At 40.5% G+C, this 22,576-nt stretch overlaps 1 protein-coding gene across 1 annotated transcript in view; it reads left to right on the top strand.

Annotated features, from left to right (window-relative positions):
- The first annotated feature begins 5,932 nt into the window (after window positions 1-5,932).
- LOC311083454 (transmembrane protein 132C) overlaps window positions 5,933-22,576 on the top strand; it is a 257,203-nt gene continuing 240,559 nt past the window's right edge. The window contains exon 1 of the mRNA XM_084114985.1: window positions 5,933-6,577. Coding sequence (XP_083971111.1) covers window positions 6,478-6,577 — 100 coding nt within the window. The 5' untranslated portion in view covers window positions 5,933-6,477. The remainder of the gene's footprint in view (window positions 6,578-22,576) is intronic.

Genomic DNA, 22,576 nt, shown 5'->3' with positions numbered 1-22,576 from the left:
TAGATTGTTTCAAAGCAGCTTTACAGTGATGATAGGAAATTAAAGTAACAGAGATTGTTTGGCTTTACAGCAGCTCTAGAATATTGTCCAGCTAAAGTTAGTTTTCATTGATTCACGTCCGTTGCAAAGATCATTAGTTATTAACTTAGTTGCTAACACAATACTGTTCTAACAGAAAACACTTAATGCGCTCCGGCCCGCTCATTTGCACAAAACAGTGCCTGGTGGCTCGAGAACGCAAACTTTGAAATAGGTTCCAAGGAGCAAGCCTTGAAAATGTAAAAAAAAAAGAAGGTTATCTCTGCGAAACTTCAAAAACCTAAACCTGTGAAAATGCTGACGGCGTGCACATGCGTATTACGTGTTTAGTCTATATGTATGCGCGTTTGAATATATATGTGTGCAAGCGTGTAGTCATTCTTTATAAATTGACCACAACAAATTACTTATCTTGCCTTAAATTTTTTTAATGCTGAATTATTTATCGCTTCCGTGTAGCCATGTGAACTGGAATTATTTTGATTAAATGTTTTATCTGTACAGAGGTAAAGGGAAGGGAAGGAGGCCTTCACAGGGGAGAGACTAGTTGACACTTCAGGACTGCATTGTCGTCGTGTCCAGGCGTAGGTCCTTCATCAGATCTGGATACTGCCTGGATCCGGCGGACTGCGATAAACCTCGGGATAAACAGAGAGACTAATATTAGCGTAGACGCCATCCTTCTTATGATGTAACAAGCACATCAGGATTTATGGGAAGTATTCCCGATTCCTGCTGACCTAATCTATGCAGCCTAACATTGAATTATAGAAGTTTATAATGTGTTATGTGTATGCTAGGTCAAAGAGATGGGTTTTTAGTTTTGATTTGAAAAGACAGAGTGTGTCTGCTTCCCGGACAATGTTAGGAAGACTGTTCCAAAGTTTTGGTGCTAAATAGGAAAAGCACCAATGCCCAGGAGGAAGCAACACTCCGTGTTGAGTGAGCTCTCACTCCCATGGGGCATGGCTCTTCTTGAGAATGGTATGCAAAGACGATGGCGTCCACTATCCAGTGGGCCAACCTCTGTTTGGAAACAGCCTTTTCCTTCCGCTATAGCAGACAAAGAGCTGTTGTGAAGTTCTGAATCTCTGCATGCGGTCCACGTACAAACGCTAGGCGTGAACAAGACACAGCAATGTATGGGCTGGTCCTGCCTCCTCTGGGGGCAGCGCTTGCAAGTCCACCACCTGGTCCCTAAAAGGAGTGGTGGGTACTTTGGGCACGTATCCAGGCTGGGCTCGCCGAATGATGTGAGGTTTAGCCGGCCCAAATTCTAGGCACACTTCAACGACCGATAAAAAATTCTGCAGGTCCCCCAACATCTTAATAGATGTGAGCTTAGTCAGGAGCGCTGACTTAAGAGACAAGATCTTAATCTCTACTGCCTGCAAGGGCTCAAATGGTGCTCTCTGTAAGGGCTTCAGGACCAAGGAGAGGTCCCAAGGGGGGATGAGGCGTGGCCAAGGAGGATTCAACCTCCTGGCGCCTCTCAGAAACTTGATGATCAAGTTGTGTTTCCCCAGAGACTTACCGTCTACTGCATTGTTGTGTGCGGCAATAGCGGCAACATACACTTTCAGGGTGGAGAGAGACAGCCTTCGCTCCAACCCTTCTTGCAGGAAAGAAAGCACGACGTTGATAAGGAACGCTGCAGGAAGAACACCAATCAACGAAGAGGTTCCACTTCAAAGTGTAAGTGAAAGTGTCAACTACTGCTGGCGGTAGGTCACTTAGGTCCTCCACATGGTGCCCCGTCCCTGATGAAACCGGTCCTTCCTCATGGGATTCCGCCAGGGAGGGGCTGTCGTGAGGAGCATGAGCTCTGGGAACCAGGTCCGGGTGGGCCAGTAAGGCGCAACCATCAAGACCTGCTCCTCGTCTTCCTTGACCTTGCACAGTATATGTGCGAGCAGGCTCACTGGGGGAACGCATACTTGCGAGGGTCCCCTCGGCCAGGAAATAGAACAGTGGGTTGTCTCCGAAGACGCGAAGAGGTCGACCTGAGCGACACCGAATCGTTCCCAAATCAGCTGGACTGTCTGAGGGTGGAGTCTCCATTCTTTCCTGGAGGTACGCTCTCGTGAGAGCATTCTTGCCCTGCAGCGATAGCAGAAACTGGCACAGATCAAGTTGTATTGTTAGCAACTCGAGGCAATTGATATGCCACTGCAGGTACTCAGGCAAGATCCCAATTCGTCATTCACTGACTGATAACGTAGAACGTGACAATGCTTGAGCTCTTTAAAGCAGGATGGATTCTGACTGGCTTTCATTGTTTTTGAAAGTGATTCCAACGATATCGTTTCTCTCTGCCATTATCGTTATAATTGTGGTGTGGACACTGCTATTCTATTATATTTAGAATGATTTTTTATCGTTATCTTTATCATTATAGTTATCGTTCTTGGTGTGAATGGGCCTTTACAGTTGTCTGCGTTATGATGATGTTCTGTTTTTGGAATCACTAGGCCATGCAATTTTTTTTTCTTTGTTTCAGTGGCCTCTCTGTTGGCTGCAAAAAATTGTAAACTGCCAGACTAGGTGTTCTCATTTGGCCTCCCATAAATAGCCCACGTTACAGCGTGATGGAAGCTGGTGCCATTTTTAGGAGCAATATTTCCTCACTTTACATTTCCCAATGTTGGGGCATCCTCTTAATCTTATATCCTTCACTTTAACCTTTGATCTTTTGTCTCTGCACTCTACATTAATCCTCTAGCCTATGATTTATCCATCAAATAAGATTCAATACATCAGGGACAAGGACTCTTAACATTTCTGAATGCTTTCAAAAGATTTGCGATCTACTCTCTACTCTACTCTCCTCTCCTCTCTTTGAATCACAGATAATACACACATGCCAGTTAAATGGTCATGTCCTGTCTTCTTCACTCTCTGTTTTATCATTATGGATCTCAGAGGCAACGGTAATAGATTGGTGCTGAATATGGGCAGGGAAAGGATTTGGCCGCATTTTCCAGATACTTTTTAGATGCGTGTTCCCTCGTGAGATGCTGGAGTAGGCTACTCAGTTTCTTTCAATAAGAGATCCAGTTCAAAGAAACGTTCGCACCTCCGGTTGTGTGCAGATTGATGACTCGTGACACCCGTATTTCACCCAAAGAGGCTAGTAAACAAACGATGCCGGACAGGCGCAATATGGAAATGTGCTTTTGATGTCTAAAAGACCAGGAAGTTATGACTGCACACGCTTTGCGGCTCCGTTCCGGGTAATATACTCCCAACACACTCAGTCATTATAAACGGACCACGGTCAGGGCCAAATTGACATCAAATGAGGGCTTTGAATTAGCCCTTCTCGTCGGCATTGATTTATGCTCAGTGGTAAATTGCATCTCCTGAGGAGACGCGCATTTAAACAACAGCTTTTCAAGAGCGTAATTGATCTGGTTGTAAGAGATCCTGAAAGGGCTGGAGGCCCTCAGTCAGGAAAACATTAATTTCTGTGCAAATTGAAGAGAAAGAAAAGCATTCGTTTCAAAGACCGATTGCATTTCGTCTGTTTCAAAGGCAGAGATGTTTTAACAATGATTACTTGTTTGATGAACCATGGCTAATTTACATATCACAATCTCATTGGGTGTAATTTGTAATATTCATTTTTATTTCTCCGTTACGTGACACAGGAGAGCCAAAAGTGTACTGCAAACAGTCGGTTTGATGGCCTACATGATGGCGTTCATTTGCATCAGTTAATTATTTCATTGTGTGTGCCTTTCTTTCTTAATTGGAATATAGGCTGTGTAATTGGGATGCTGGTGTCGTTTGAGTTTACGATGGCTTGTTTCACTAACTAATGAACGGTATTTCATGAGAGCCTTGTGGTGTGTAACACAGTGTTGCTGGTCTGTCCACCCCAGCGATGTGCCTGCTAGCATGCCCTCTGAGCCCTGCAATTCACCCACTGTTAATGAGATTCTAATGTATGCGCTACAGTTCAACGAGCACGAGGCTGCCTTTCTGCACCAGGGCTCATGTTTGGTGTGTCAAGGGTGTGTGTGTATCTGTGACAATAGTGTTTGCGTGTGTTTATTCTAATGAGGATCATTGCAGTTTCTGCTGATTGCTGTCCTCTCTAAGGCCAGGTGAACTTCCTCAAGCGACGGCCACATCTTGCCATCATTATTTTAGGAAATCGTTGTAGTCATCACAAACAGCTCTTTATAAAAGCACTTTTTTTTTGTTAACTTCATCATTACGCAGTCTCCCAAGATGATAAATGGTGTCCCAAAACTGGTTAAAACATTTCTTTGTGGTATGGAGTATGAAGAAATTGGGGGGTGTTTTAACTGCCACAGCTTGTTATGTGATGGGAGAAGGTGCACATACATTTCAGATAAAAAAATGTTCACGACTATATCTTTACTGTAATATGTTATTTTTCAAATACATTTGTGTGCATAATTGTGTTGTGAAGAGATTTTACTTTCTATGTTTTAAAAAAATTGTGGGGAAATGTTGCATCCATAAATGCCCTTTGCAGTTTTGCAACATTTCTCAAAATTACACTGTTATTGTGCCTAAACAAAATGCGTTTTTATAACTAATGGCTTCCTAAAGACATGTTTAAGCATGTCTATATGTGCGCGTGTGCATACTGTATGATAGAGGGTAAGAATGCAAGAAAGTGAGACAGAGAGATACAAGAGAGCCAATCGTATTTGTTCTAAATGCACAATGCAGTCCATCCAAAAATCTGGGCCAAAAAACATCGATCCCAAAAGCTGGGCCTGGCGATTAGTTTCGGGAAGAAACAGAATGCATCGGATTCACTTGCTGCATTCATCATTCACGCACTCAATAGCTGGAAATATTCTGCCTCCCAGAGAGAGAGAAAAAAAAAAGTATGGTTGCAAATTCAGCTCCTGTAATCATCAAAAGGGCAGTTAATGACTTAACAGCCTTTGTTTTAAATTGCTTTTAATCAAAAAGAGGTTCAAAAGACAATTTATAATACTGCAATTGTCTTGGTGGATATCAAAAGAGCTCACCTTTGATTTCCACCAAGACATTATTTCAACTAATGTTTTGTTATGTTAATTTCGTGACAGTAGATTCACAAATCAAGACATCAAATGAATGGATTAAAAGAGGAAAAATAGGAAGGTGTTAGACATTTCAAATCTTGCATTGCTTGTGCTACTTAGACCACACACAGAGATAAGGTATTCAGTTAACGTTCACTAGGGGTCCCCATTGCTCCTCTATTTGATCACAGAGACACTTACTCATGCTAAGGTTCCCACTAAATATTACTTCCAATATATCCCGAAGTACTTTATTTTTTGCATGCCTGTAGCCAAGGTCATAGGTTTGATTTCCAAGGAACGCATATACTGAGAAAATGTATAGCATAGTAAAAGAAAACCACTCAAACCAACCTCTGTTTTACTTTTTGTAGACTGGTTTTGAGAGATTTTGAGCATTTCATGCTGGCGAGGCCAGGCTGAGAGACTATCTTAAACTAAACCGCTAAGATCCGCAAACCATTTGTTTTGTTTGTTTCAGCAGGTAAAATGTAAGCCTGTCAGCATGTTAATATGAACTTAAGTCATATGTGTCCAGCCATAAATCAATTTTAACATCTAAATCCAAACTATCCTGTCTTGGAAAGCTGTAAAGCTTCATATATATATATATCCTTTTTTTTTTAAATAAACATTTGAACAGAGTGCGTAAAATTTGCGTTTTGTAAAAGTAAATGTGTTTTTGCTCATCTATCTGCCTCTTTGGTTGCAGGGATGAGGGGTTTCCTTGCTTGCGATTGGTTGACTTTTTAGTGCACCTGTTCTGTCGGAAAACCCTATTGGCTAGCTAAGATGTCACTCATTTTCGCCTCTTCTTCACGCGCTTCCCGCTCTTAGCGCTGGAGTACCAGCTTGACTGTTGGCCTTTCTGTCTCAGGAGAACTGCGCGAGTAAGTTCATTTAGGCAAAGCGAAGATAAAAAGCAGACATGTTAACGCAAAAGCAGCGTCACAGGAGAGATGGGAACATTTCCGAGAGAGTCATTGGCGACCGCCGGTGGTTTTGCGCTCCCGTGCGCCAAGAGACGGATTCATAGGACGCGCGTCTACCCTTCTCGCGCGGAGAACACCACCAACTTCTACGGCGCGTGACTTCATAACGCCACCGGTCCGGACCTTTATACTTGTGTTTTAAACTTTATGTATTAAAGGAATAATAACACGAGATGAACAATGACAGTGACTTTCCCGGGCTTATAATAACGCTTTACCACTTTAGTAAAGGGATTGATTTTCGCTTCTAACGAAATTTTGGTGATAGTTAAAGGACACGGATTTTTTGAGGACCGCAACAACGCGAATTTGCTACCGAACCAGTTACATTATCATATGACTTTCCACAGGATTATGCTATTTATTCAACAACTTCTCAAACTAGACAATTCATAATGTCATTTTTGGACAATATACTACAACTCAGAAAGCCAAAGATGATCGCTGTACGGATGGCGTTCCTGCACGCGCTCCTCGCCTCGTCTCTCCACGGAGGTAAAGAAACATTTACACACAACCAAAACTTGTTGCGAGATGGCAAATCATGCAGAATAAATATAACGAGCATGATTACAAGAATTACAAAAATCCTTCATGTATTCAAACAACTGTTGTTAAGAGCAATGTCAGTGCGCTTTCATGTCTTTATCGCGAATGCAAAAAAAGTTGGTGCCCACTGCTCCCTATTCCACTTGACCCATTTTAACATCTTAATTTACACTTGAAATATTTATAGATGTATACACACACTTCTGTGGTAAGTGGTTCGTGCGCTTGGTTGCTTGGAGAGACTGTGGCGCGCAGCGACAGCAGCGGTGTGGTTTTGTTGTGCCAAGCGTATAAATAATAGAAATGTTGGTTTCTCACCTTGTTGTTTTGCAGTCCTATAATGAATTATGCATGCATGTAGTTAGCTAGCAAGACAGAGATGTAGAAATAGGATGATTGAAGCGTCCTGCACCGAGTTGTCAAACGAAATATCGCGTGGAAACAACAATTTTATGATAGTGATACGAGCACAGCACACGGACGTGCAATTTTTTAAACGTTTTATCTATTATTATTATTTTGTTTTTTACATTAGAGGATTGTACATAACCTAAAGGTCTTCAACCTCAAAAACGTATTATTGTGCAAATGAAAGTAAGTTTAATTTCTTCTCACAGGAGTATTTTCTCTTTGTCAATAATTTATAATAGCTTGTTAAATGAGCTGGTTTGGTTACAGTAAACGATGCATTTCGTTTCATTAATTTCAAGATGCGTTTTTAAATAGTTTATGGGGGCATTACTGTTATATTTGAATGGTTATCGAATAAATACCAATATATTTGCTATGCTAAAGGTGAGCCACCCTATTTTCACTCTCCACAGAAGCAAGAGACAGTGATGAAATGAGCAGGCTTGTGTTGTGTCCCGGCAGCGTGCTGTTTTTATTAATCCTCTCCAGCTGAGGACCCACAGTGGCCTTCACATCTATTTTTATTTATACTATCCCAGCAAGTCTGAAACTGGACATGTCATACAAACAAACAATTAGGCTGTGGGGGTGAGATAGAGATGGACAGAAAGTGTGGGGGATTGCAAAATTAGACAGTATGTGTTGAAGATTTTCCAACGTGAGGGATGACAAGTTTGTCCAAGTGTGTGAGGGCTTGGATGGTATTAGAGATGTTGACTCTGGAGACGGCACTTGCTGATCAAGCACTGAAACTGTCATCATCATCATTACTGTTTTTTTCCCAGCCTCCGCAGCAAACGTGGCCTCACACTGCTGTGTGTAATGGACTGCATGCAAAGAGTACATCACTGGCAAGTTGAGACAGCATGTGGTTTGAATGCATGGAATTGTATCCGGTGAACTGTGCAATATCCACGGGAATATTTGCAGATTTGTGTTTGTAGAAAACCAAGTTGTTGTTTGATTTATTTATTTATGTTTTTTTTTGTTTTAGACTACAGAATTGCTGACATATTTGGACAGTTTGAATTGCGCAGAATATGAGAAATGGGAGCAAGAGGCGGCAAACAACTTATAATGTGCTTGTGTCTGTGTGATGGTGGGAGCTGATCCAGTGTTTGATGACTGAGGAGACAGATCTGTAAGCGAGTTACACCAAATTTGCAATTTGTTTTCAATTGAATGCCTAAAAACGCACCTGTTCTCGACAACGCCATCGATAAATCTGGGGGATGAAAGGTTTTTGTTGCTTCAGGGAGTTTTAGAAGCTTAATTGACAAAAGCAGATGGATGTTTACAGAAGGACTGTCTTCCAAGTAAGGCTTAGAGCTCATTTTCCTAGCTGTGCGAAAACTGACTGTGAAACATCTCTCATCTTCAGCATCTCCTCCCTTCGGCGTCTGAGGGCAGATATCTGTGTTTCGGGGCTGAACCGCAGGTCTGAACAGTTGTAACAAAACCAGAGGTGTGATTAAAACTGTCAGACTATCAGGCTGTCAAACAGTTGCCCTCATACACACACACACACACACGTACATGCGTAGACACACACTGGCCGTGCCTGTGAGCCAGGCCGAGCAAGAGGCCCATATGTTTGAGGGTTGGCTGACACCAGGGAGATGATTTGCTCTAGGGACACTGTGAAGCCTAAATCTCTTTCGCTCTCTCTCTTTCTACTCGCTCATACAAACACACACAGCCATGCAGGCATTCAGGCATGCTTATGCGCACACAAACCCTCTTGGTTGGTTTTCTTGCTGTCAAACTTTCTAGCAAAGCAATAAATTGTGCATTTTTGCTTTTGTTTCTTAAATTCTTCATATTAAATTCAAAACAGTGAGATTCACAGCTAGAAGTGTGAGAGCAGTGAGTGTGTGCTTTTAATAATCTATATCCAAAGAGGGGTAATCAAGAAGATATTTCTCTACAGATTGGCATCCAGAGAGAAAAGAGGGATAGTGGACAGGAGGGGGGCAGATGAGTGAAAGTAATGACTGTGATCATTATCTCCTATGTTTTTAATTGAGATAATGACCCAGAGGAAGACAATAAAACTCCCAAAGGAAAGATTTATTTTCCTCCCCCTCCCTATTTCTGTCATTTCCTCCTTTATTTTTCTCCTTTCAATTTCCTATAAAGTTACTGCATGAAATTTCATCAGTTTTGATAGCCCCACTTCCAAGATGGCTCTATAACCAGAACAAAGGAGCGTTGTTATTCAGGAGTCTAAAGGTAAATGTTTCCTTAGAATTCCTCTATTGTGTTCTCATACAAAATACTTAAATTCGATTCTGTCACTTCTAACCCTCAGAGGCAGAGAGAAAGAAGTTTGCCTAGACCAAAATAATTTTTCCATTACAACTGCAGAAAGACCAGTTAGCAAGTTCCCATTTTGCAAACGTAATAAAATTGAAAACTTTCATCTCAGCAAATTGATTTCAGTCGGATTCAGAAAGGAAGAATGAAGAGGAGGGGGGGAAAAAAATCATTAGATCACTGAAGCATGACTGTACCATGGGACTTTTGGAATTTGTGTATAGCAGTGAGAACACACACACACAAACCCGCTTTACTTTTATTAATTCATTCACTCATTCTGTGACTTTGTGAAGGAGATTTTTGCATTAGGGGAGGGCAGCAAAAGCAATGACTTGATAGATTGATAAAAAGAAGGAATGAATAAATAGATATTTGTGACTCAAGAATATATGCATATCTCTATTTTGTTGCTTTGTCGAAAAATATTTCCCCCCCTACATCTTGCTATCTTTGCAGGCTGCTGGAAGGTATTTTTCTGTCATTAATGAGACTCGGCCGGCAGTTCATTTAACACGTACATGCCCCCAGAACGCCTGAGAAATTATTGGCATTATCATCAGCTAGACACCACATATTCTCGCACTCTCTTTAGGATGTATTGTAGCCATATGGTATTGGCTCTGGAAATTAGAGTTGCACTTTTGTGTTACTAGTTGGCTATCATTCTCTTTTTCTTTCTCACTATGGCAATTTTCTCTATCGATTGGACTGGGTTCTCTTTCCTGTGATGATGTGAGAAAAGGAGGGGAAAAAAGAGGATACTAGAGGTGTTAGAGGTGGCTCTTGTTTGTGTAGATGGAATAATTAACGCTCATTAAGAGGGTGATGAGAGGCTTAGGGGTAATGCTACTTGTTAGGATAATTAGAGTCAAATAGGCCTCATTATGCAAATTGGGAGGAAGTATGATTCTGTCAGTGTTTACCTGAACTCTGTCGTACCGATGACCTCAGATTGAGATGACAGTGTAGAGTGAAGCAGAGTATCTAAAGAAAAGACAAAGGGGGGATAATGAGCTGTTATAGGGAGAGAGGAAATAAAATAAAGGATGATCTATTTAAGAGATGTGAATGAGAAAAACGAGTAATGAGATGACAGAAACGAGGGAGGATGGATGAAATCTGTAATCTGTAATCAAATATAAGCTCTGAGGGCAATAAAGAAGCAGCTCCATTTTCAAGGAAATGAAATGTTTCTCAAATTATTTTACCATAGAGAGATCAGTGGATAAGCCTTTCAGGGCAGCTCCATTGCAGGGAGAAAAACAACTCTCTTTAATAGGATAGGTGAAAATATTAAAACAAAATACAATGCCCCCCAAGCAGCAGTGACAAAGCTGACACCGTGAAGTCATTGCGATATTGTAAAGACCACTGGATGTGCCAGTATTCTCACATCCCTCTAGAGAGCACTTGTGTAGTGGTCTCCAAATCATTTTAAGGCTCTAGAAGCCAGAACTCGGAAATATGTTGCAGGTATGGGATTTTATGTATTTATGAAGTTTGTGTTCTCTATAGTTGTCCGTAAGGCACCGACCTCTACTGTGGCTGAGGTGTGTGTGTGTGTATGTGTGTGATGGATCGAGGCTCTCGTTAACCGCAGGCCTCAGTGGGTGATTACTTCTCAACATGTTGCCTGTCCTGCTGAGTTTTGGCACCATGATACACACACACACACACACACACACACACACAGATGAGACCTAAATGACTTTGCTCAGAGTTTGGTGGAGCGCTCACAGCTCTGTGAGTGTATATGTGTATAGCTCATCTTGGCACCAGATCACTCCATCACTTTGCCTGGCATAAGTTCTGTCAGATGGTCTGTCTGCTTGACGTGACCTTACTGCTCTCTGTGCGCCTGCGATGCAGTAATAGATAAATAATGCTTCTGTTCACAACATAAAAGCTACCTTGGTGAACAACTTAAAATAGAAAGAAACAAATTACATTCTGCATTGTGCAAGACTACATTCTGAATCTTTTGCGCTGTATCATAAGCAATTTCCGGTTCTCTCTGTTGGTGGTCAGGTAAACAGCTGTATTTTTTGTTCTATTAAATAGATTTGATTGAAACATTTTTATTCAGCCAATTAATATAACAAGCAACAGATGAACAGATGAAGATTTTTTGCCCTGTCGACATTTTCACTAGCCCATCCGCATCCACAAAGAAATGGATATGAGTTATTTATAAAATATTAGTTTTATTGCCATGTTTTTATATTTGCTTATAGGCATACATTTTGTTCACTAAATTTATTTTTGTGTATCTTACTGTCTGTACTTAATTGGCATGAAATTAAAATTTCTATCTGTTTAGTAAATGCATGTTATAGATATTTTTGTGAATGATTTATTCATGTATATGTTTAATTCTTTTTCTTTTTTTTTACTTCATAATGTTTAATGAAAATCTCACAACTCTGTCTCATAACTTGTCTCTGGTGACGTATGTTGGATTTCTCCAATCATCTAACCTCACCCCTTCACAATCAACTCAAGCTTGCATTCATTTGAGCACAACACGCACATTTTAAAATCCAGTGCATAGAACCAAGTCCCTGCGATACAGGGTTTCATTTTTTGATAATCTATTACTCTTGGATGTACGTCACAATTAAAAGCAACTTTATTGTATACTTTTCAGTGGGCAAATGACTGAACACTTATCAGCTGAGGCAAAACTATGTCACACTGGTCCCAGAGCAGTGGACCATGCTTTTTGTTGAGCCAATGTGTTATTGGCTCAATGTGCATTACAGATATGCCACGTGTGAAACAAAAAGTTTTGTAGCACACAACACACTCTTCCCCAAAATGACCTTTTGATGTTGTGAACACTGACATTAAGCTTGGGCGTGTTTAATGTAGCAGTTGATGATCGTAAATATCATGGAGATTGTAAAGCGTAATTTGTGCCATCCATGGACATTTGTGATAAACTTTTAGCATTTCTGACTGTACCGATCCCTGAGATAGTAATATCCGTGTGTCTGTGTTTGTACAAAATAATGAACCTCGGCTAACACCTACGTCCATGCGTCACATGGACACACACGCTCACAATGATATTGATGCACATCTGACATTTTGAGGCTCCATTCGTCTTGAGAGGTGGGGTTGAGGGGGTGTTGGGTGGGACCGGTGACATTTCATGCAGCCATAATGTTATTCATTATGGCAGAGGGGCATTGGAGAGGGTACAGCGGGCGCTGCTTGTGTGTGCCACAACCCATCTGTCTCTTTGCCCCCCTCTTTTCCTTTCTCTCTCCCCCTCTCTCTCACTTTCTGTGGGTGAAATGGCAGCAGCGTTTTTCCTTTCACCCCGAGGCCTCAGAGATATCCCCGCCTGCTTTCTCCTGATAAGACAAACCTACAGCACTTACCTTTCCCTCTCTCCTCTGCTCTCTCTTCTCCAGCTTCTGCTTTTGGAGGCAGAGAGGTGTGTAATCTTTGGGGAACTTTATGTAAGTGCAGTAAAAGAGACCTGTGATATTTGCTTTCACTCAGAATTCTGCTGTTGGTACCTCTTTAAAGTACAGATGCTTTGAGTGGCTCTGCTAATGTGTTAGGAGTGATTGTACAAAGCCAGTTATTGCTACGTAGCCAAGTAAATAGACTGCCATTGTTTAAAAGTACAAAGCAGCATTTAATATAAACCTTGTGAAATGATGATTGATAGATGTTTCATTGGTGCTGTATAATTTCATCATATTTTAAGAGTTTTGTTTTGCTTGGCCTTGGATTGAACCAGTTGCATCTGTAAGAGGACTGATTGAATGCTTAAGCGATTATTCTGCAATAGCTAGCGTCCACTTACCTACCTTTCTGCAAATCAGTTAATTCACCTAATTAATATTCATGAGGCCAGCTGATAGGGTTTATAATGTGTCCCACAAATTTTCAGAACAAACTTACTGTAGGCTCTTAATAATGTTTCTTTTTTCACTCCAGATTACTTTTATTAACTAGCTATCTTTAGTTTTGTGTTTTTTTAGTTCCTAATTAAAATTATAAAATTTTATTTATTTTAAATTATTTTATATATAAATATTTATTTTTAAATATTAAAAACATTTGTGATAGGGGACAGGGGGAATGCTGGAGCTTTACCAAATCAGCATATTAAAATGATTTCTGAAGGATCATGTGGACACTGGGTGTGTCTCAATCAGCTCCCTAGTTCAGTAGTCAGGCCACTGATCAGGGAGTTGGCCATTTTAAGGGATTTCTCAATCGCAGAATCCTTCCAGGATACTGAAACGTTTGCTCCCTAAAAAGTCCCACAATGCACCGTGAAAACCAGGGAGCATCGATGCTCACTTTTTTCCCTTAACGGAAGTTCCGATGCGCGAAACATGAGCCAACTCACTGCACATAACAACAAGCGATAGATGTTTTTAAAAATACAAACCTTTATTTTATTATATTTCAGCTAGACAGGTAATAAACAATGTAACATATAATTTATTTAAGGCAATTATTGAAATGTTGCATGTATATGTAACAAGCAAAGCATTTATGATTATGTACTTTAACAATATTACTGTTTTTTTCTGTTTGGCCCCTATAAAAAAAATTAGGTTTTATTGTTGCGTTGATGTTTTTGTTCATTTGCGTCTCTTGTAATGTCACCATACGCTTACGGACTCCTCTCCTCAATCCACGCGTTGTTACTGCTCAGAGTTCTTTCCGCTCTCCATATCTTTCTCTATCTCTCCCAGCTGGCTGTTTAAGTGCTGTTTACTCATTTGCCATTCCTGAGAGAGGTAATTAAGGATGGTACAAAGAGAGAGAGAGCGATAGAAAGCAGGGAAGGAGAGTTGGTTTTATTACCACAGAGTTCCACTTGCAGTCATATGCTCTGTGTGCCTTTACTCTTCTGCCTACTTCTCTTTTTTCACCTGGCTGCCTCCCTTTTTTCATCCCTCCTTCTCCCTCTCTACCTGTCTTTTTGCTCTCATACAGCTCTTCTGCATGCACTCCCTCTCAATGTTGCTCACTGTCTTCTCTCTGTCTCTGATCTTTCCCTTTGTTAAACCTGTTCTCTCTTGTTAGGGCAGAAAGGATGTCCAGAACTGTGCGGTAGAGTGTAGTTTAGCCCAGGGCTTAACCTATAAGTATCCCTACAAGCAGACAAGATACTTCTGTATGGGTTTCTCTCAAGAGGGAGGGAAAAGAGAGTGAGGGAAATTGGGAAAGAGAAAATCATTGTTCAGGACTCATTCACGTCTCTATAGATCAGAGTGAAAATCTTTTATTTTTGAGCTGCCACTCTCTTCTCTGAAGCCTGAAGACGAAGAGTATCACCCTCTTTGGTTTTTCTTTTTCACATTCTCTCATCATGGATAAAATAATTCTTGCTTCTTGCTTCTTTGCTGGTTTCAGCTAATCCAAGTTTCTTTCCAAACTGTTCTCCTATTAGTTTGTATCCTACAGGATGGGTTTGTGTTTGTGTTTTTTTATGTGTGGGAAGGCTAGAGGCTGTGTGTAGAAGGATTTTCTGGAGTGTACAGTGGGGAGAACAGTGCCGATTTTGCAGGTTTTCCTACTTACAAAGCATGTAGAGGTCTGTAATTTTTTATCATAGGTACACTTCAACTGTGAGAGACGGAATCTAAAACAAAAATCCAGAAAATCACAATGTATGATTTTTAAATAATTAATTTGCATTTTATTGCATGACATAAGTATTTGATCACCTACCAACCAGTAAGAATTCCGGCTCTCACAGACCTGTTAGTTTTTCTTTAAGAAGCCCTCCTGTTCTCCACTCATTACCTGTATTAACTGCACCTGTTTGAACTCGTTACCTGTATAAAAGACACCTGTCCACACACTCAATCAAACAGACTCCAACCTCTCCACAATGGCCAAGACCGCTGTGTAAGGACATCAGGGATAAAATTGTAGACCTGCACAAGGCTGGGATGGGCTACAGGACAATAGGCAAGCAGCTTGGTGAGAAGGCAACAACTGTTGGCGCAATTATTAGAAAATGGAAGAAGTTCAAGATGACGGTCAATCTCCCTCGGTCTAGGGCACCATGCAAGATCTCACCTCGTGGGGCATCAGTGATCATGAGAAATGTGAGGGATCAGCCCAGAACTACACGGCAGGACCTGGTCAATGACCTGAAGAGAGCTGGGACCACAGTCTCAAAGGAAACCATTAGTAACACACTACGCCGTCATGGATTGAAATCCTGCAGCGCACACAAGGTCCCCCTGCTCAAGCCAGTGCATGTCCAGGCCCGTCTGAAGTTTGCCAATGACCATCTGGATGATCCAGAGGAGGAATGGGAGAAGGTCATGTGGTCTGATGAGACAAATATAGAGCTTTTTGGTCTAAACTCCACTCGCCGTGTTTGGAGGAAGAAGAAGGATGAGTACAACCCCAAGAACACCATCCCAACCGTGAAGCATGGAGGTGGAAACATCATTCTTTGGGGATGCTTTTCTGCAAATTAATTACTTAAAAATCATACAATGTGATTTTCTGGATTTTTGTTTTAGATTCCATCACTCACAGTTGAAGAGCACCTATGATAAAAATTACAGACTTCTACATGCTTTGTAAGTGGGAAAATGGGATTTCGAAACCTGCAAAATCGGCAGTGTATTATAGGCCTGTCACGATTATGAAATTTGGCTGACGATTAATTGTCTAAAAAATAATTGCGGTTATGCCGATTAATTGTCAGTTTTAGGGCTTTGACGATTAATTGTCTGCGTTAGGGCTTTGGCGATTATGCCGATTAATTGTCTGTTTTAGGGCTTTGTGCTTCATTCATTAAATAATTGTGATGAATTTAATCCTTTGTAAGTTATCATTTTGCAGTGTAAGATTACAGTTAACACCTTTACATATTAAATAAATATATTCAATAGCTTTGACAGTTTGTTTATTAAACTTAGTGAGTGTATAAATCAGCAGCAAAAAGTAATTTTTGAAAACATCTGCACAGTAATTTAATAAAATCTAAACATGTTAATAAAAACAAATGTGCACAAACCATGATAATATGATACGCTTCAAAACAGAGCGGAACAAAGCGCGTATGCGCATCGCGGGTGCAGAATGATGTGCTTAATGCAACATGGAGTCACAGTGCGCAGCGCTGCACAAGTGCGCATTTAAAAGTTCACGGCACAAAGCGAAGAAATGTCGAGAGCACAAATCCTAGTGTATATCAGTCCAACAGTTTATTGATCATTTGTTTCTTCACAGTTTTAAACTCCAGTTATTGTGCGTCTGATGCCAATTCATAGTCCTTGTGCTGTGTAGGCACACGGTAGCGAGCGAGTCATTTAGAAACAGCAAAAAACTCCAGCAAAATAAAGTCATTTATGCAAATCCACAGCCCTTTATCTACAGATCAAGCATCATAACGTCAATGTCACATTGGAGAAAGTTTTACCGTGTATCCTGTCGTAACCGGACGACGCGCGCTGTTTGAATGCTGAACGGAATGATTGACAGCTGCAGAGTTTGAATGCTGAACGGAATGATTGACAGCTGCAGACGAGTTTTGTGAACTTTAATTTAACAATGTAAATATACTGCTGTCCCTCACATTAAGCTATGGAATGGCTTCAGATGACTTTGAATATATTGCTGGAAAACGTAATTAGTGCTTGTCTATTTATTTTGGTCCATGACTCCCCCTTGTGCCGTAGGCCTATAAAAGAGCGCAATAATCGCGGTTGTCTGAAACAATCGCGGTTAGATCAAATAATCGCGATCAGACGGTTATTTAATTATCGCGACAGGCCTAGTGTATTAAATACTTGTTCTCCCCACTGTATATATTTTGCTAACTGCATGATTTCTTCTATTCACACACACATGCAAACATATTGCAGGACATAGAGCATTGGAAGATCATGAAATGATGTGGACATTCCCTTTTAAAAGTGGAAGTAAGTACATGTGTGTGAAAGTGAGGTTTTGTGTGTGTGTTTCTGAGGGAAAAGGAGAGCGCTTGTACCACTTTTAACATTCAGTGAGTGTGTAATTGTCTAAAATAGCTTTGCGTCCCCAAACTCCCAACCATATAATCACAGTAGAACAACGCACTGAACATTAAGAGAGTGAGAGAGGTAACTTGAGACAAGTTAGAGGACTCTCATCATCTCTTCATGCACTATTCATCCGCCCGATTTCCTGTGTAGATTCTCTGTGTACCTGACCTCTGAATTCTTCTGAAAAGTGTTTGTGAGTAATTTGCCTTTATACTAATCTGAAACTGGAGAGAGTGCTAATGTGGCCTGGCAAACTTCTCTGTTTACAGATTGAAAGAGAAAGAATGAAAGGATGGATGGCATCGGTTTCTTCCTTTAGCCTCCTCACCTTTCTTTCAACCCAAACCTTATCCAATTTAATCATTCATTGTCTTGTTTTTATACGTTGACGTCATTAAAAATGGCAAAAGGTTAGAGCTGTGGTTAGCGCATGTCTTCCAACATATAAAGCTGTGGTGCTTTTTAGGGATGTTCATTTCATTTTTTTCCTGACCGACAACCAACGCTCGTTCACCGTTCATTAACCGCTAACCGACAAGATTGTTAAATTAGAATTACATAAAATTTTGTATGTATAAGAGTCTGTGACCCATTAAAAATACCAAAATTAGTTTTCCAGGTGTTTAGTTTTGCATGTGAAAATAGCAGTAGATGAGGAACATGAGGATTCACACAAACTGTGCGAAAAGTGGTATTATGTGAGTTTCGGTTCATTTTTGTGATGCGCTCCACAAACAAGTTTACGGTAAGGAAACTGAGATGGCAGAAAGCTGCATCCTTCTTTTCTTTATTTTACAAAAGAACAATGTTTTGTTTTTATTATGAGTGTACACAAATAAAAGTTAACCCTTTATTACTCTTATTTGTATGACCATAAATAAATGATGGAGTATTTTAAGTTGTTTCCGTCTAGGGCTGCACAATATATAGTTTTAGCATCGATACCACGACGTGCGCATCCGCGATAGTAACATCGCAGGATGTGCGATGTCAAGTATAGGGATCGTAGTTGATATGTTATCCGTATGGGCCAGCTGCTCCCAGTTCGGAATGCATGTCATTCACGGATTAAAGGTTGTATCAGCGATTTCAGGCCCAAACATAAATGATCACATTCATCTAATATTTCCTAACAATCCACTAGCTGCCCGCCCCATAAGCATGCCGTCAAAAAAACACGTCTCTGTAGGCAGCCTAGGCTCAGATCTGCACACAAAAACAGTTGGTTTCACCACCACTCAAAACCAAAATAAATAGTGTTCCAACCAATCACCGACAGGGGTGGGTGTTGTGAGGTTTTCGCATGCAGCCGTCATAGGCAGCCGTGCACGATGACATTTTGATATTTGAAAGTTGCACCTGTCAATACAGAACGAAATATTCTGTAGCCTATTTTGCCGTCAATACTGCCGACGTTGTCTTTGCTGCTATATATTTGTTTAACATTAAGTATAGGCCTTCCACAACTCTCTCCCCATATGTCGAATATATCACCAATGAGGCTTATCATATGTCACCTATCAGCAGCAGCGCCGCGTCAGACACGTTTCTGGTGTGCAAAGACATAGAAAACACCACGCTCATGCCACGCAGCCAGTGTGTCGCCAGCCTAACGTTACGTTTTGAGTGGATGGCGAGCGCGAGACGCCGAAATGGATGCCAATAAGATTCTGAATGGAAAGTTTACATTTAAAAAGTTGCCAAATGGTTCCATTGACAAGACCAAAGTGATCTGTGTGTTTTGTCGTTGTGAACTGAACTATCATCGCAGCACGTCCACTACTACAGTATATGCCAATGTTGTTTTCAATAAAAAAACATTTGCACAAAGCAAGCCGATCCACTTTTCCATGTTGATAAGAGCATTAAAATGAGAAAAAAATAATGGGACAAAAAGAAATCAAGGGACATTTAGAATAGATAAAAATGTGCGATTAATCGCGATTAAATATTTTAATCGTTTGACAGCACTAATTTATATTAATTATATTTAATTTTATACAGTGAATACTATGCAGTTATTTTACATTTGATTATTCAATTTCTGTACCTGTATACAGTTAGATGTTTTACAGATGTTTTTCCTCCATTGAAACACTGATTGAGCAATGACACTAGATAGAATACATTTCAGTAAGTTGTACTGTATCTTTCAATAAACTTTCAGGTGTTGATTCATGTTTATTAGGAAGAGATGATCGTGTTCGCTGCTGCTGCTGCTGCTTAAACTGAGGCGCCTATATAGTGATCTCTCACGCCACATTAAAGAGCGCCAAAACCGCATTTATTGTTTGAATTTCGTGATAAAATGGACATAATTTGAAAAATGACACTTTGTTTCTTATCGAAAGTAACAAAATGTGGAGCTTATTGCGATTGGTGGTTAAAGTCCATGTAAAGCAATATTAAATATGTGTTTTGAGTTTGTCACACCACAGAAAAATGTATTAACCATCCAGCCAAATTTGAATGATAAAAAAAAGGTCAAGTAAATAAAACAAGTTATCAAAATCTTGAAAAAATAAGCAGAATTCTCTGCTCTCAAATGCTGTCGGTGCTGAAACCACGCCCACTCGCGGGAAACTTACACTCATTGGTGGGCACGTACTGCCGATGATGGCACCATGTCGGTGGGGCGGTTGATAGTCGGTTCGGCCCCGTTCACCAGTAGCAGCGGATTATCAGTGAATCCCAGTTGTCTTGGATGAAAGTATGTAAAACAATCCGGTGTAAAATATTCGCAAAAAGGTATGCACTTACGTGACGAAGGCAAAGTTAGCTATCAAACTGTAGGCTGTCCGTAGTAACTAACGGTAATGACAGTAACTCGTGATTGAGTGGGCGAACCACTGATGCTAATCATAGACTGTATAAAACAAGATGCTAATGCGCTCTAGTTATTATAGTGTTAGTGGAGGGGCCATACTCAGTGGCTCCAGTGCGTCATCGAGCCATTATTTCAGGCCTGCCCAAAAAATCCTAAACACAAAACTGGTGAAAAACTGTTTAACGATCTAACTCCAAATTTCAGTACTACATAGTTCAGTCTTTGTAACGTGTTTTCAGCAATACATTTCTAACATTTATAATGTGTTTAGAAACAAATCTCTGAATTGCCTTTACACAGACTTTGTGGTTAGGCTACAACGCTGTATTCTTCTTGTACACATAAGACACGGAAATTTGTGGGAATATGTGTACCGTAACACCCCTAATTACTATTTAATCAAATGTCAAGGAAGATAAATTAGTTTTGTGAAATAAGGTAAAGTGAGGTCAACCTCAACAATGGGCCAGGGCTGGGCGGGGCAGCAGGGGCCGGCTGCGCGTTCGGTACGCCATGAGAGTATCGATGTACATACTGTGGGTGGTGTACTGCGGTTTTTCGGTTTGGTTTGAATATCGTTACACGCCTAAAGTGTTAATGTTAGTGCTGTCTAGATGTTAGTGTTGTCTTCCTGTTTAGAAATTGGCGGCATGAGGCTAGGGTGTTCTGGGTGGTTGGCAGAGCATTGCTGTATGGTTGCTAGGTGGTTGCTTACTGGCACAAGTCAGAAGAGCCCACTTGCAAGTCTCTGATATTCCGGTCCCTAGATATAGTTTGGGTCCCTCCTTCAATGCAAGTTTTATCATCTTCCAGGTGAAAATCATAGGTTTTATTCCTTAGAATAGCACACTTCTCAGAAAGCTGCACTATTTGACCTATCATTCATATCTGCAGCACAAATAGTGCAGTTCATTACTTAGCATTAGGGTTTTGGACAAAAAAACTAATATATGCAGTAGTAATAGTGATTCCTGTCTTGGCAAGCACCCCCAATAAACACATGTCCATGTTTTTTTGCATTGTGTGCATGTTTTGATAGAGTTTCCTTCTAGGTTATTGAGCCAAACCCAGTTGCTAAAATTCCAAGATATGCATATGCAATGTATTCATGTTTGTACCAAAAACTGCATTGTCTGGAACTCGGCAGGGCTCAGGGACTTAGTCTCTCCTTATTCCCTCCCTCATCTGCCTACACACACATCTCACATTACAGAACCAGTAGACTGTGAGAGGAAGTCCTTTCACAGCACACTGCAAATGTTTCTGTGGTATCCTGTGTGTGTGTGTGTGTGTGTGTGTGTGTTCATGTGAAAAGTGACAGACACATACTGTACATCTACCGCACTCAGGCACAGCTTAGGGAAGGTCCCTGGGATAAAAATGAAATTACATTCATTATCAGAGGTTAGAAATCCTCACCACTCCATTTGGATTAGATCAGATTGGTGTGATCGTGTGTGTGTGTGTGTGTATGTGTGTTCTTTTTCGTACATTTGCCAAAGGGTATAACCGGGCCAGACAGGCTAAGTGTTGTGTGTGTGTGTGTGTATGTGTGTGTGTATGAGAGAGAGAGAGAGAGAGAGAGAGAGAGAGAGAGAATAAGTGGGCTAAGATTACATGTCAGTAGTACAGTTAAAATGTGAATTTTTATTAAAACAGTCAATAAACAGACAAAAGCACTTAATTTTTACGAAGACCAACATGGTTCCTCTGAGAGCTGTTACCAGGCAGGAGAATAAATAGCATGAATATCAGCATAATGGCTTTGAGAGAGAGAGAGAGAGAGATTCCCCATAAAAAGAAAACAGTCTATCTCAAATTCAATCTCCTTCTCTCCCAAAGCTAGCCATGCTGTGATGAGGAAGCACAGAGCTAATGTGCCTGTCTGTCTATAGAATTCTTTTCATGTTTTCTCCTCTTTATATTTTTGTTCTTGCGTAATGTGGTGCCTCAGATATTTAGATAGCAGTCAAATTCAAAACACATCAGATAATTGTGGATAGTGCAGTTTAGGCTCTAAGTAAGCAAATTTGTTGAGTTTTTGGAGCTTAACAAGTGAGGGCCCTGATGACTTAAATTCTTTTGCATTTTCATATTCACATTCATATTTATTTTCAGCACGTGTGTGTCTTTTTATGCATTTACTACCACCGCTCCAAACCTGTTTGACTTTATTTCCTCTACAAAACACAAAGGAAGATATTTTGAAAAATGTTGATAGCCAAACAGTTTTGGTTACCATTCAAATCCATTATATAGACAAAAAAACCCCACTGAAACATTTCTCAAAATATTATCTTTTATGCTTCACAGAAGAAAGAAAGTCAAACAGGTTTGGAGTGACATGATGGTGAGTAAACAATG

The sequence above is a fragment of the Abramis brama genome (genome assembly GCF_963993115.1).
Source record: "Abramis brama genome assembly, chromosome: 5".
In the NCBI taxonomy this organism is placed as follows: Eukaryota; Metazoa; Chordata; class Actinopteri; order Cypriniformes; family Leuciscidae; genus Abramis; species Abramis brama.
Note: the sequence above shows the minus strand (reverse complement) of the source record. Positions and strands in the feature narration are given on the sequence as shown.